We start from the raw sequence: 14,913 nt of genomic DNA, 5'->3' as shown, positions 1-14,913 counted from the left end.
TTGTTATACTAGCAATGGGAAACTAATACTGTATGCAAATAATACCACAAATTTGGAACTATGCAAAAACAAATATGTCTTTTTTTTTTTTTTTTTTTTTAAAGTAAGCTCTACTCATGACCATGAGATGGTGAGTTGCATGCTCTACTGACTGAGCCAGCCGGGTGCCCTATAAATTGTGGTCTTAAACAAATTTCAAGGAACGACATGAATAGTAACAGTGATATTTCTCTTGATTGTATAGGTACAGAAGTCAAGTAAAATGCAATATAGTAAAATTTATCCTTACAGATTCATTAATAACATTTATTTTAATTAGCTGGATTAGAGATGAACACTTTTTTCCTTTGTAATACATTCTTTAGTAACTAGATATGTCTTTCTACTTGTGCACATGATAAGAGAAAAATAAAAAAAAAAAGGATTTTAATTGTAATAGGAGAGATTTTTCCTTGGGAAAAGAGAAGGTGTTTTTGATAATATCACTCCCAAACCTAAATTACATCTTTGGCTAATTTGTACTAAATGTATTGCCTGGCTCTCAAATCCCCTATGTTACCAAACTTAACTACTTTTACAAACATGAAACTTCTGCTCAAATCATGCCAGTCTTTTCTATGCTATCACAGACTCTGCTCATTCCTTTTTTAAAATGTAGTTTCTTTTCCTTATATTTTGTTAAGATTTTATTTATGAGGGAGAGAGAGAGGAAGCACGAGTGAGGGTGGGGAGGAATAGAGAGACAAGGAGAGGCAGACTAGCCACTGAGCAGGAAATCCAACATGGGGCTCGATCCTAGGACCCTCAAATCATGACCTGAGCCAAAGGCAGACACTTAAGCAACCAAGCCACCCATGCATCCCACTTTGCACATCCTAAGTCTCTTTTTATGGCATCTCTACTCTACCTGGAATGTTCTTCTTTTCTGCCCTTTCAACAGAGACTAATGTGTTCTAAGCATTTATAGCACTAATGTTCTCTAACTGTACTTTAGCCTCTATTGTGCATTATTCTCTTATCATTTGCATGTTATTCATTATTACTTCAGGTTTATTTCCCTGTCAAGTCCTTGATGATTGATATTGGATTATGGGTACATAAGATTCATTATATTTGTCTCTATGTTGTATATGTTTGAAGCTTTTTATAATAAAAAGTTAAAAACAAACAAACAAAATAAAACTAGGGAGACTCCCTTGTATCACTAAAGCATTCTTTCAATTTCTAGGTTTCTCCTTCCCTAGCACCATAAGGTTGGTAGAACTGGTTTGCCACTAAGGCTATACCACTTTTGGCTGAAGAAACATGATGTAAAAGAAAGGTATGATACCATGCCCAGAGGCTCATGGCCTTATCCAACATAAGAGCAGATTTCTGTAAGCTGGTGTACATTATTCACGATAACACTTCACTCTTGCTTGGTAGAGAACAGTTTTAATTGTTTATATAATCTTTGCAACCTCTGCTTCAATGTTATTGATGCAGGATTCCTTGTTAGCATTCTGGAAAGAAATGATGGAGGCAGAAGGTTTTCATCAACACTTAATAAAGAAAAAGTTAGAATCAACAGTAAAACTTACTATTGCTAGTTTATACTATGAAGTATTAACAACACAAAATGTTAATTAATTTCTAATTCTCTATTCTATTATTTAGATTTCATGAAGGTTGATTGGACTTGATCCATCATTTTACGGAAAATTAATTATTTCAAATACATGCACCACTTTATGCAACCTGCCTGATTTGCATTGAGGAAAATTCAGCAGAAGTAATTGAGGCACAAGCAAATACTGGCACTGACTGAACTCAATTTTCATTCCAAATTTCTGCAAAATCCCAAGGCACAACAATATCAGATGCAAGGGGGAAAACAAACAAAAGCAATGTGAAAAGGGAACATGAAGAGAGAATATTACAAGAATCAGAGAACAAAGGGATTGCAAAACTATCTTAGTGCCGTAGATGAGCAGTGAGGGCTTCATTCAGGCAAGGTGGAATAAGATATCATATGGCATCCTGACAATTGATGTCTTCATTTAAATGTAAGAATTTACATTCTAATTAGAAAGAATTTACATCTTAATCAGAGGCAGCTGTATTATCTTGTTACTGTTTTTTTCAAAGGTAATGAACTAAAGTACTGCTGTGCTTTTTCAACCAGAAACTAAATAGACAGCATCCAGTGTTATTTTATGGCTTACCTGCTGTAAGCTGTTATTAATATTTTCAAAGATTAAATTTCTAACCCAAATCTTTTAAAAATGAAAATTGTATTTGACATCACAAGAATAGTATGATAAGGACTTAAAGTGTTTAAACAAATCCCTTTCTAACTTGTATTTTAAACATACTTATTTATCAAGCTCATAGAAGCCTCTTATGATTTATTAATATAATATTGTTTTCATTTGGGAGGATGTAGAAAAGCTACTAAAGCAGATATGCCTCATATTCTGGTGAAACCCTGTTGTTCCTAAAGTTACATTTGGTTGTAAGAGAGGATTTAATATAAAACTTGACCTTATTAAGATCATTTAAAGCATATTCTTTTTCTTTCTGTGATGTTTAACAAGGACAAATAACAAACAAACATGTATAACATGATACTATTTTGCTTGTTTTATGCTATTTTGTTACTATCACATTAATAACATTTAAAAATTTAAAACTGCAATGCTTCACAAATATACACAATTCTGACGGTGTCCAGGATTGCCCTAGTTAGTGAAATGAAAGAAAAGAATGCATTCAAATTCATACTGTTCTATTCTAGGTTGTTTATAATGATGGTAGCTAGACTTGGGTCTTGGTAGTTGGTGATATCTTTGCAAAATCAAGCCCATCATTCATATGAGAATCAGCATGAGCTCACTGACCCATGGTTTAGAAGAAATTGGGCTTGGCCTAAAAGAAATCAAGCAGGAGAAAATTACAAGTGTTAATAAAAATGTAAAATGCCACCTTTGTCCCTAGCACCATGCATCTTTAGGTTATTGATCCTTATTTTCATCAGCTGCATCATTAATACAAAGTTGTAGGAAGGACCAATTTTTAATATGCAGGTTTATGATTTAATTCATTATGTAATATAATTTTTTATTCAAATGAAGGGTAAGACAAATAATAAAAAGACTAAAGCTGTATCTGCTGGTTTAATACAAATGAATAACAGTTAATTTGGTCAAAATATTTGATTTAATAAGTTACAGAGTCTAAAATAATTCTGAGGTATAGATTTCTCTTTACTATTATACCAATTTCCTAGATCCATGCTATAAAAAAATAAATCACATACAAATGTGCTATCTTTTAAGAAAATAACAATAATCTCAGGTAGATAAAAAATTATGAGATTAATTTTAAGGTGGCGTTTTCCTGACCTAGGCCACTCTGATGACAAAGAAGGGATAATTATTAGTTCACTGGTGCTTTTTCTTGTATCCCACTAAAGACAATTTATAGACGAAATGATTCAGATGGGCCTGACTGAATTACTGGCTCTGAAAGATGGCTTTATACTGCTGTCAGAAATCGTCAGCCCACTTCTGAAAGGTTGATTTGTCTATGGCTCTTCTGGGTATGATTTGTTATAAGGGTACATAATGCCACATAGTATACACAGAGCCTTCACTTTCAAAAGTATCCCAGATAAGTTTTCGATCATCCCTAGGTTCTATGGAACCTGTCTGCTTTTTCATAAAGAGCATCTAAAAATAAAGCACATTTTGCTTTTTACACCGATTATGGTCCAGTGCGATATCATAGACTTCGAGTTACAGTATACCAAAGTGTTGTATCTATTTTCACCAGTTCTCCACCTGCCTCTGTGTTTCCTCTAACTATAAATATTCACATCCAATCTAAAAGAGCATAATAAAACATAATATAGGACTCCTCTTGCTCTGTCTCCTGTTTTTGTTATTGCTCTGGGCTTGGATACCACAAGTTTGCTGAAGTAGACTCCTGGCGTGTCATTGCCTCTCTAATTCTTCCTTCGTGGCATGGACAGCCGAAGGTCACATGTTCTAGTCTCCCCTATTTTACTGTAAGCTCTCTCAGTTACATGGTATATCACAAGCACGGATTCTAATCCTGATTCTGTCACTATCTGGGACTTATTTTTCTCATTTGTAAAAAGAAGAGGTGTGAAAAATTTATTTCAATGGTCTCTTTTCCTCTAAAATTAAATGACTCTGTTCTTACTCACGGTGTGTACATAGTGGGTTTTAGTTATTTCATGCCCATTAACCTATCACTCTTCTTCCATCCCAGCCCCCGCTGCCTATTGCTGTCCAACCAAATCCCGCTCCTTTCTCCAGATCCCTTTCAAATCTCATCTTTTTCACGATGCTGCTTTGCTAATAATGCTGGCCAACAATAATTCCCTTCTTTCTAATTTGTACATTCAGTAAATATTTGTTGAGTGTCTACTCTGTATTAGGGTGCTGGGGGTGCAAGGAGAAACACAACCCTTGCATTAAAAGGGCTTATCACGTAGGAAGGTAAGAAGCTAATAAAAAAGATAGAAGATTGTGACTACTACAAGGAAGGCAACAGACGGCTTGTGAAGGGAATGCGCACATGTACATTATTTATATAGTGTGATCGGAGAAGGCTTACTGCCTACAGTATTTGCAATATACAGTGATACCTAATAATTTATGATTATCTTGAGTCCAACAAGACTGCAGTAACAAGGACACATTTTTTGTGGCCAATATAAACTGAGTGTTTAAGATGCACCAGTAAATGTTCTGGGCAATTCACATGTATTTTACCATTTAATCCTTAACATTAGGTAGGTATTTTTATTATTATCTCATTTTACTCAAGATGAAGAAAAGGAGGCTTAGAATCAGACTGCAATACTTGCTTAGAGTTGGACAATTCCTAAGTGGTAGGGATGGAACTACCCACCGCGTCTGCAAACACTGGAGTGCAGTTTATTAACTACCATGATAAACTCCTTCTTGGAGACAGGGATCATATTTAGTGGCTTTTAGTATCCGTCCTTTGCACATATCAGGTACTTAACACTGACTTGGCTTTTTCAGTAGGCATTACACTTCCCTGGAGGCAGTTGCCCTGTTCCTGCATGAACTAAATTGGCCTCCAAAGACTCTTCTCAGAGACAGAGACCCTTGGACTGAAAATTCTGGGCAAAGGAATCTCAAGTTTGGGTTTCTACCACAGCTTCTCTTCATCTTGTTTCCAACTGGCACCAAGCTGTTGTACACATGATGTTTTCCTGCTCAGGGCATTTGAGTTTGTGTGAGCCCCACACCAGCAACTGCCTTCATTAAGCTTATATCCTCTCACTCAAATGATCTTGACTCAAATACTGAAAATATTCAATGATAAGATGTATAGATCAGAGAGTTGTTACACGGAAAACAATGTAATAAAATCAATTAGCTAAGGACCCCACCCTTTCACAGAGTTGGGAATTAGGTTTCAAATATTTTAAAGACCGAAAAGATCAACTGCCAAAGAAAGTCTGTGCTTTGATTTCATATGTAAGATAAAATGGGAAATGTTACCTTTTAATTTCAAACAAAACTGTGAATGCCAATAACACCTTTCCTCGTACACTTAATCGATTAGTTACACTAACAAGTGGAGACCGAGGCACAGGTAATCTAAAAGAGCACCTTAAATGAAAGGAGTGTATTTGATGCATAGTGAGCTTCAGCATTTTTATGGTGGTTTTCTTAGGAAGAAGCTAGAAGTAAACTAGCTTCTGTAACTGCATTGCTTAAACCTTCTTTCTCACTGCTGGAAAAAAACAGTATCATCTCTTAGGGCATCTGTACTGATTTTTTTTTAAAAATTTATTTATTTATTTATTTGACAGAGAGAGAGAGATCACAGGTAGACAAAGAAAGAGGGGGAAGCAGGCTCCCTGCTGAGCAGAGAGCCTGATATGGGGCTCGATCCCAGAACTCTGAGATCATGACCTGAGCCGAAGGCAGACGCTTAACCCAATGAGCCACCCAGGTGCCCCATCTGTACTGATTGATACACTAGTACTAGAGCTTTAAAAAGCACCAGTTTATAAATTTGTTGGCTCTCATGTTTCCTGGAACTAACTGATAACTTCTCCTCTAGATCTGGCAGGATTATAGTAAATAAGTATTTTACTTATTTAGCTTTATTTAAGTATAACTGATATACAGAAAATTGTACTCATTTCATGTTTACATCTAGATGATTTTGGATGTACCCATACACCCATGATAACATTGCCACAATCAAACCATTAAATGTATCTATCACTTAAAAAACTTTCCTTGTATTACTTTGTAGTGGAGTTTTTGTCTTTTTTCATACATTTCCTATGAGATCTATCCTCTTTTATATATTATTTTATTATTATTTTTAAAGGCTTATTTATTTATTTAAGGGTGTAGGGGCAGAGGGAGTGAATTTTCAAGCAGACTTCCCTCTGAGTGTGAAGCCAACATGGGGCTCGATCCCACAACCCATGAGATCATGACCTGAGTTAAAGCCAAGAGTTAGATGCTTAAATGACTGAGTCACCCAGGTGCCCCTCCTCTTTTATATTTTAAAGTATACAATACAGTATCGTTAACTACAGGTATTATGTTGTAGAGCAGATTTCTAGAACTTATATCATATTGCCTAACATGAATTTTGTGCCCATTGAGCAACAATTCCCCATCTCTCCCTCCTTTCAGCTCCGGCAACAACCATTCTATTCTCTGCTTCTAGGAGTTTGATTACTTTAGATACCTCATATAATATTTAAATGAAAAAGTCCTTAGTTAAGTAAATAATGTGACATTGCTGATAAAAACCTGAAATCTTTGACCGATAATTTGAAGTGTGGACAAAATACTTGTAGTTAATGGAAAACTGGTTCTTAAATTATGCTGTGGATAACATGCTGCTAAAATTTTAAAATCTAAATTTAAACATCAGAATTACATTCCATAGGCTTGTAAATAAAAAATATCTGAGATAAGACAGAACTCTTTAATGGTTTTGTTACATTTTAAGAACAAAGAAAGGGGGCACCTGGGTAGCTCAGTTGGTTAAACTACTGCCTTTGGCTCAGGTCATGATCCTGGAGTCCTGGGATTGAGTCCCATGTTGGGCTCCCTGCTTGGCAGGGAGTCTGCTTCCCCCTCTGACCTTCTCCCTCTCATTCTCTCTCTCTCTCTCTCTCTCTCTCTCTCTCTCTATATATATATATATATATATATATTTCAAATAAATAAATAAATAAATCTTTGAAGGACAAAGAAAGAAACTGCCTAGAGGATAATGGTAACCTTAACCAATAAAGGAAGTAGTCAAGAAACTTTTACGATGAATAAATGAGAGAGCAGAAAACAAACAGATTAATAAAAACAAAGAAAATACAGGAATAAAACATGGGGTTATAGGTTTACTAATCTGTAATATGGATAGAAATTCTTTAAAAATATAATTCAAGAACTCAGACAGATAGTTACTGAATCCCTCAAGGCAAAAGAAAGCCTACTTCCAGAAGACAATTATTGGCATTCTCAACCTGGGAGCCCATTCTATCCCTCCTCTGTATGCTAGAGACAGATTAAAATAGGAAACAGTAAAAACAAAAACAAAAACCCACACACGATCCATATCCACCTTAAATGCAAAGAGTCTAACCAAGAATCACTCAACATTTAAAACTTAAGTACTCATGGCTACTCAACAAAAAGAATTTACATCTTATGAAATAGTTTATAAAGCATACAGAAGAAGATTTTACAACAGAATTAATGTCTTCAAACAGGTAAGACAGGAAGTTAGGAACGGAACCAATTCGAAAACAGAGAAAACAAGAATGTGACTGTCAAAAAGAAAAGTTCAGTTGATGAACAGAATGAACATAACTGAGGAATTAGTAAGGTGGAAGACAGACTACAGGGCTTCTCCCAGAATGTAAGTCAAAAAGGAAAGAAAATAAATTATTAGAGAAAAGTTAATATTAGAGAAAAGTCATAGACACTAGATCCAGAAACTTCAACATATGTTTAACAGGCATTACAAAAGAAGAGAAAAAAGAGAATGGCAAGGAGGAACCAATCTTGATATAAAAATGGGAATTTATTATTATGTTAAAAGACTGAAGAAGAGTAAGAAGCAGAATAATTAAAAACTCTTCATGAACTAGAAAAATAGAAGGAAATATCTTTTAACTGAAAAACAAGATCTACAAAAACGTAAAGCAAATTTTTTTAATGGTAACACAAAACAATAAATCACATTGATATTACCAACAAAAGCTGATAGCCAATTTCACCAATATATTTAACATTATACTGCATAGTTCTTAACAATGCAAGTAGACAACAAATGGAAATAAAATGTATAATTATCAGAGAGAGAAAACAACGATCATTTGTAGACCATGTGATCATTTATGTGCAAAATTCGAGAGACTAAACTGAGAAACTATCAGCGTTAATGAGATGGCTCGGTAAAGTGGCTGGATATAAGATCAACATTTAGCATTAATACAAAAATGTAATGAAACAGATAAAGGATCTCATTCACAAGTGCTAGGAGAAAAAGCCTCAGAAAACATTTAGGAATAAACCTTACACAAAATGTGCAAAGATTATTCACTCCTTTCACAAATATTTACCGAATAGGTAATGGGAATAGAAAGGTACGAACAATAACAACAGCAACAGCAACAGCAACAACAACAAACTGTGATAAACCTATGGCACCAGTCCTTACAGAGTATAAAAAGATAATTGATCCAAGAATCACACCATAAAAACATAAAACATAAAAAACAACATAAACATAAAACAATAAAACATAAACATAAAAACAATCAACATAAAAACATAAAAACAATCAACTCGTAAGTGCTATGAAGAGGTACATAGTACTTTGTGGGTATATGAGAGAAGAAATTTTATTTAGTCAGAGAGGTTGTAAAAGGTTTCCCTGTGTGGAATAAATTACTTTGGGGGCTGTAAGAAGAATCATGTAGGTAGGGAAAAATTAAAAGGTATTTCAGGAAGACTCAAGAGCTAGTACAAAGGCCTTGTGGCAGAAGAGAACAATACTATTGTAGGGAATTAAAACTAAAAAAATAAAAAGATGTGTGGTAGGCTGTGTAACATCCTGGTATGCCCTGAAAGATGTCTATACCTTTAAGCCCTGGAACCTGGGAAGATGTGATGCAGGGCAAAAGGGGCTTTTCAGATGTGATTAAGTTAAGGACGCTAGGATAGAGAGGCTGTCCTAAGACCAGTGTAATCACAAGAACCCTTATAAGAGGAGGTGGGGGGTCAAAGTCAGAGGAAAGGTGATGTGATGACAGAAGCAGAGGCTGGGGTAATGTGGCCATAAGCTAAGGACGGCTGGGAGCTTCTAGAACTGGAAAAGGCAAGAATTAGATCCTCTCTGAGAGCCTTCAGAAGGAACTGGCCTTACTGTCACCTTGATTTTAGTCCAGTAAGACTGATTTGGGACTTCCAATCTCCAGAACTGTAACAGAATAAAACCGGGCTATTTTAAGGGCCACTAAATTTGTGCTAATTTGGTACAGCAGCAATAAGAAACTAGTATAAGGGGTATAGCTTAGGGGTAGAGCATTTGACTGCAGAAACTAGTATAGAATTAGTCAAGTATCACTTGTGTAATTTAAAGAAAAAAGAAAGCATCAACTCTTAAAGTAGAATTGATCAATTCTTACCCATAAGTGAGTCACAGAAGGCATTATAAAATAACATTGTTATAGAATAGATAAAGACTGGTCCTGATATGTGAATCTATTACATTTTCCACACTTACAACACACAAAGATGATTCACTATCTATTGTATATAAAAAATTATTTTCAGTAGGGGACCCCTGGCTGGCTCAGTGAGTACAGAAAGTGACTCCTGATCTCAGGGTCATGAGTTTAAGCCCAAGATGGGGGTAGAATTTACTTACTAAAAATAAATAAATAAATAAATAAATAAATAAATAAATAAATAAAAAAAATATACACACACATTTATTTTTTAAAAAGATTTATTTATTTATCATAGAGAGAGGGAGAGTGAGGGAGTGCAAGCAGGGGAAAGGTGGAGGGAGAGAGAAGAGGGGCGAGAAACTTAAGCAGACTACCAGCTGAGCCAGAGCCCAATGCGGGGCTCGATCTCATGACCTTGCGATCATAACCTGAGCCAGATGCTTAACCAACTGAGGCACCCAAGCAACACTAAAAAAATGTTCAATAGACTATACCTGGAAAAATAAAGTCCTTTACAAGTTGATATCTTTAGTTGAATATCAAGGATATTAGAGAGCATTCCTACCAATGTGAACTCTAAGATTCACTTCATATGGTTATGTATATGGAATTATATATCTCATATATGAACTTACATGTGATGTTAAATATTAGGTAGTGTTATGTATAAAACACATCATTCTGAAAACTTAACACATAGAATGTCAAACATTTGTGATGTTTAAACATAACAAAAATTAATTTACTACACATTTCTTGCCTCTAGAGAAATAAGATGTTGTGATTTTTTTTTCATTTAAAGAATTTAAAAAAACAAGACATAACCATCATTATCATTTGTTAAGGTATATAATAATTAGACTCTAGTTCCAGAGAAATTTTAACCTTTGTAATGTTTTTTGGAGAAATTATTAAAATATCAACTAGAAAGATTTTGCACCTGCATGTTTCAAGTTAATATAGTAATAGTTCTTAAATCTGTTTTCTTCAATAAAAAGTTCCTAACGATAAAGCAATTAAATATAGGTACATTCACATGGTGACTTCAAAAATCATAATTGTTAGATATCAGTAAATAATCTTTAAGTCATATGCTACTATATATTAAATAATTATAGTGCTTTCTTTCATCTAAATTAGAATTTGTTTAAAGTAACAAAAACACAGGTTTTGTGTCTTTTATTTGAATCAACCACACATAGCTTTTAGTAGCTGAGAGGTTTTTCTGTTTTCAAATACAAAAATCCACCACACAAGAATAGGATCTGAAATGATAAGAGATAATTTGCTTTGATGCATTTACGATAAGATGATTGCATTGCAAACTAAATGTATTATTTTTTTGAATACTCTATTAATATTGTAAGCAGAACAAATGCACAGATGGCACAGGCCGTAAAAATATAATTAAACTTTACAATATTGTTCCTATCAGATTTCAGAAGTGTGTTCTAGCTGAAGTTACAGTGCAGAATATGTGAGTGCATACAATATTTTTAAATTTTAAGTTTTGGGGTAAATACATGAGAGTTGACATATTTAGCTCTTTCATGTTATTTCTACTTCCCTCCATGTTCTTGGCTTTCACTTTCAAATAATTATTTGAGAATTATTTTCAAGAGAAGTCATATTAACTTAAAAAAAAAAAAAACCAAAAAACCGTCCCAATACTTCTTTTTCAATCTGAAGATACTTTGGTTTCCTTAAAAAATATGACATAAGGGTGCCTGGTGGCTCAGTTGTTAAGCATCTGCCTTCAGCTCAGGTCACGATCCCAGTGTCCTGGGATTGAGCCCCGCATCGGGCTCCATGCTCAGTGGAAAGCCTGCTTTTCCCTCTCTCACTCCCCCTGCTTGTGTTCCCTCTCTCGCTGTCTCTCTCTGTCAAATAAATAAATAAAAATCTTTAAAAAAATGCCATGAAGTAGTGGCACAGACTTCTACCAGAGAAACCACAGACTTGCTCTAGGACAGCGGGATACCCACAGAAAAGGAACAAGGTGCCTAGAGAAAAGAGATTGAAGAGAAAAACTTCAGCGGTTCCTTTTTGTCTAGTTACTTTGTATTTCAGGAATGTGATAATAATAGCAATTAGATGTCTACCTCAAATCTTCTCAAAAATGAAGCAGATTTTAAGTTTTTAAGGTTTTAGTTTTTAGATTTATTTTTAAGATTTAAGTTTTTAAGATTTAAAGTTTACAAATTATGTTAAAAATAGTGTATTTATACTTTGAAAAATACTGGTTTAACCTTTTTGATCAACAGTAATTATTTAAAACTAAGCCCTATAAGATAAATGAATAAAGAGGCTACCTACATCTGAAAAGTGTTAGAGCTGTTTCAAGCTTTCTGGGGATAGCTGGGCAATGAGGGCTGCTTCACAGAAATACCAGCATGTCGCATGCCTGTCTTTATTCTCTGTTTCCCCTTTTAGTGGGCTTGTTGACTAAGCCACTGGTAAAATGCCTGGAAAGTTGAAGGGGCCCTAAGAGACCAAGCATAGGGTCAGAGGATTCTTTGTGTGTGTCATCTTCAGCATGTCAAGTCAAGTAAACAAAGAGACTGCAGACACTGGCTAGAAGATGTAATCATCTATGCACCCCAAAGAAAATAAGAGTTACAAGCAACAGAGGCAAAAATATCTGCATTTTTTTGAAGTTTATTATTATTATCTTTTTTTAGTAATCTCTCCATCCAATGTGGGGCTTGAACTCACTACCCTGAGCTCAAGAGCTGCACACGTTCCTCTCACTGAGCCAGCCAGGTGTCCCTACAGTGTTTAATTAGAAGTGCTAGAAGATACAATTTCATGAGTGCTTTCTATGCATTTCACTGTGTGCTAAGTGCTTTACGTGAGTAACATTCATTTTACCCAATAAGAATTTTTGTATTAACTACTCCTTGTAACAACCTTTTGAATTGGTATTATTATCCTTATTTTATACATAAGAAAACTGAAATTTGGAAGGGTTGACTACTTTATGTAAGATCGCATAGCTAAAAATTACGGTGGTGTCAATTTAAAAAATACTTTTCATTAATTTTTTACATCCAGAATGTATACCTAACATAATAGAAAACTGTAACACACATTAAATGAATAAATAGCATATGTTATGGTTAAAGGCTAAATGCTACAAAATGTCCATGACAAGGAAGAAACACCTACAGATAAAAAACTATGAATGAGATTTTAAATATATATAGTAATAAAATATACATAACATAAAATTTATCATGTAACCATTTTAAAATGTATATTTCAGTGTCATTAAGTATATTCCCATAGTTGTACTACTACCTATATCCAGAACTTTCTCATCATCCCAAACTGAAATTCCATATAAACAATAAATTGCCATTTCTGTCTTCTCCTATGTATATTTTTAATTCAAGCCTAATTATTTAAATAAAATCTCAGAATGTAAGTGCTCAAAGCACTTCTGTCTTACATGTATATTATAACTTCAGGTACCTATTATACAATTAAAGGAGACTAAAAAGTTTACTTGGGAAATGCAATTATAATTTATTTACTAAATAAAGTAGATTTAGGATAGACAGGAATATAATTCATCAATATATTACTTGCTCCCTACTGTATTCATAGTTGATATACAATCTAAGGACATAATATATAAAAATTAAAGATATTTATATATACATATATATGAATTATCAAGCTTCCATTTAGAATAATAGATGAAAAATGTGCATATTCAGAATCTACAAAATCTACAAAACCCTTAAATCTATGAAATTAGTAAACTGAAAGCAGAGGAAAAGAAATAACTGACCTGGGGGCCACCTGGGTATCTCAGTTGGTTAACGGTCCGAATCTTGATTTCAGCTCAGGTTATGATGTATTGGGCTTTGGTCTCAGCAGGGAGTCTGCTTAAGATTCTCTCATCTTCGCCCTCTGCCCTACCCCCCCATGAAAAAAATAAATAAATCTAAAAAAAAACCCCAAAACAAAAAAACCTGACCTGGCCATCAAGCTGTAGGAATAAGAGTGGGAAAATGCAGTTACAGAAGCCCAGAAACATAGCTATTTAAAAAATTATGTTGAGGACATACTTTTGGACACACATTTAAAATAGGACATTGTGGGGCTCCTGGGTGACTCAGTCAGTTAAGTGTCTCCCTTTGGCTCATGTCATGATCCCAGGGTCCTGAGATTAAGCCCTGCATCAGTGTCTGGGTCCCTGCTCAGTGGGGAGTCTGCTTTTCCCTGACCCTCCTCTCTGCTTGTGCTCTTGTTGGCTTGTGTGGTCTCTCTCAAATGAATAAATAAAAAATCTTAAAAAAAATAAGACATTGAATATTTGGATCCCAAGGTAAGTCAAAAGACATTAGAAGTTAATTAGGACAATAATTTTACTCATAAACAATCTTATTTTAATCATGTAGATATTTAAGTAGCAAAACTCTAACAATTCTTGGTTATTTCCAGAAAATCTTTTAAAAGGATTTAAGGAATAAAAATATTATGAGATAGAAGAAGCTTACTGAAAACCCACTTAAGCAATTGTGACAGTTTAAATAATAACCTTCAATCCTCAAAATGGACTTACCAATATTGGCTGGCTATATAACTGAAAATACCCCCAAATATTTTCTTTTACTAGTAAGACAAGGACATAAAAAGAGGAGAAGGAAATGCTTGAGTACAAAAGAGTTAACTATCCAAAACAGTATGGGGAGACATGTGATCCAGGGAAGACTTTTTTTTTTTAACACAACAGTTCAAGTCAATGGCTATTTAAAACTTTATAAACACATTGGGCATGGGGATGGGGATGAATGTACAGTACAAGAAATATAGTCAACGTATTGTAATAACTTCGTATGGTGACAAATGTTAACTAATCATAGGGATCATTTTATAATGTATAAAAATAATGAATTACTATAATATACACCTGAAACTAATAGGATATTATATGTTATTATCCTTCAACATATTAGGTCTTATTCAAGTGATTGGTAAATCAGAATCAGAAAACAGTAGTGACTGAAGCTCAAGTTTGTACTATAACCCTATAGAGAGGAAGAAGATCTTACAGGGTAAGAGAGCTGGGATAGGGATGTGAGGCAGAGAGGAGAGGAAAAAATCTACTCATTCCTACATTTTATCACCCTGTTGGGAAGAGGGGAGGA

General features: G+C 34.4%; 1 protein-coding gene across 5 annotated transcripts in view; it reads right to left on the bottom strand.

Moving 5' to 3' along the window:
• The window catches only part of ELP4 (elongator acetyltransferase complex subunit 4), a 243,152-nt gene that overhangs the window by 56,409 nt on the left and 171,830 nt on the right, over positions 1-14,913 (bottom strand). The window contains exon 10 of one of the 5 annotated variants that reach the window (XR_009345763.1): positions 13,551-13,677. The exons of 3 other annotated variants lie outside the window; for them this stretch is intronic. Coding sequence is in view for 1 of the 2 variants with exons in the window: in XM_059138840.1 (XP_058994823.1) it covers positions 13,707-13,751 (45 nt within the window). In the remaining variant the exon portion in view is untranslated. One more of the 5 variants, XM_059138840.1, reaches the window with a different exon arrangement.

The sequence above is a fragment of the Mustela lutreola genome, chromosome 1 (assembly GCF_030435805.1).
Source record: "Mustela lutreola isolate mMusLut2 chromosome 1, mMusLut2.pri, whole genome shotgun sequence".
In the NCBI taxonomy this organism is placed as follows: domain Eukaryota; kingdom Metazoa; phylum Chordata; class Mammalia; order Carnivora; family Mustelidae; genus Mustela; species Mustela lutreola.
Note: the sequence above shows the minus strand (reverse complement) of the source record. Positions and strands in the feature narration are given on the sequence as shown.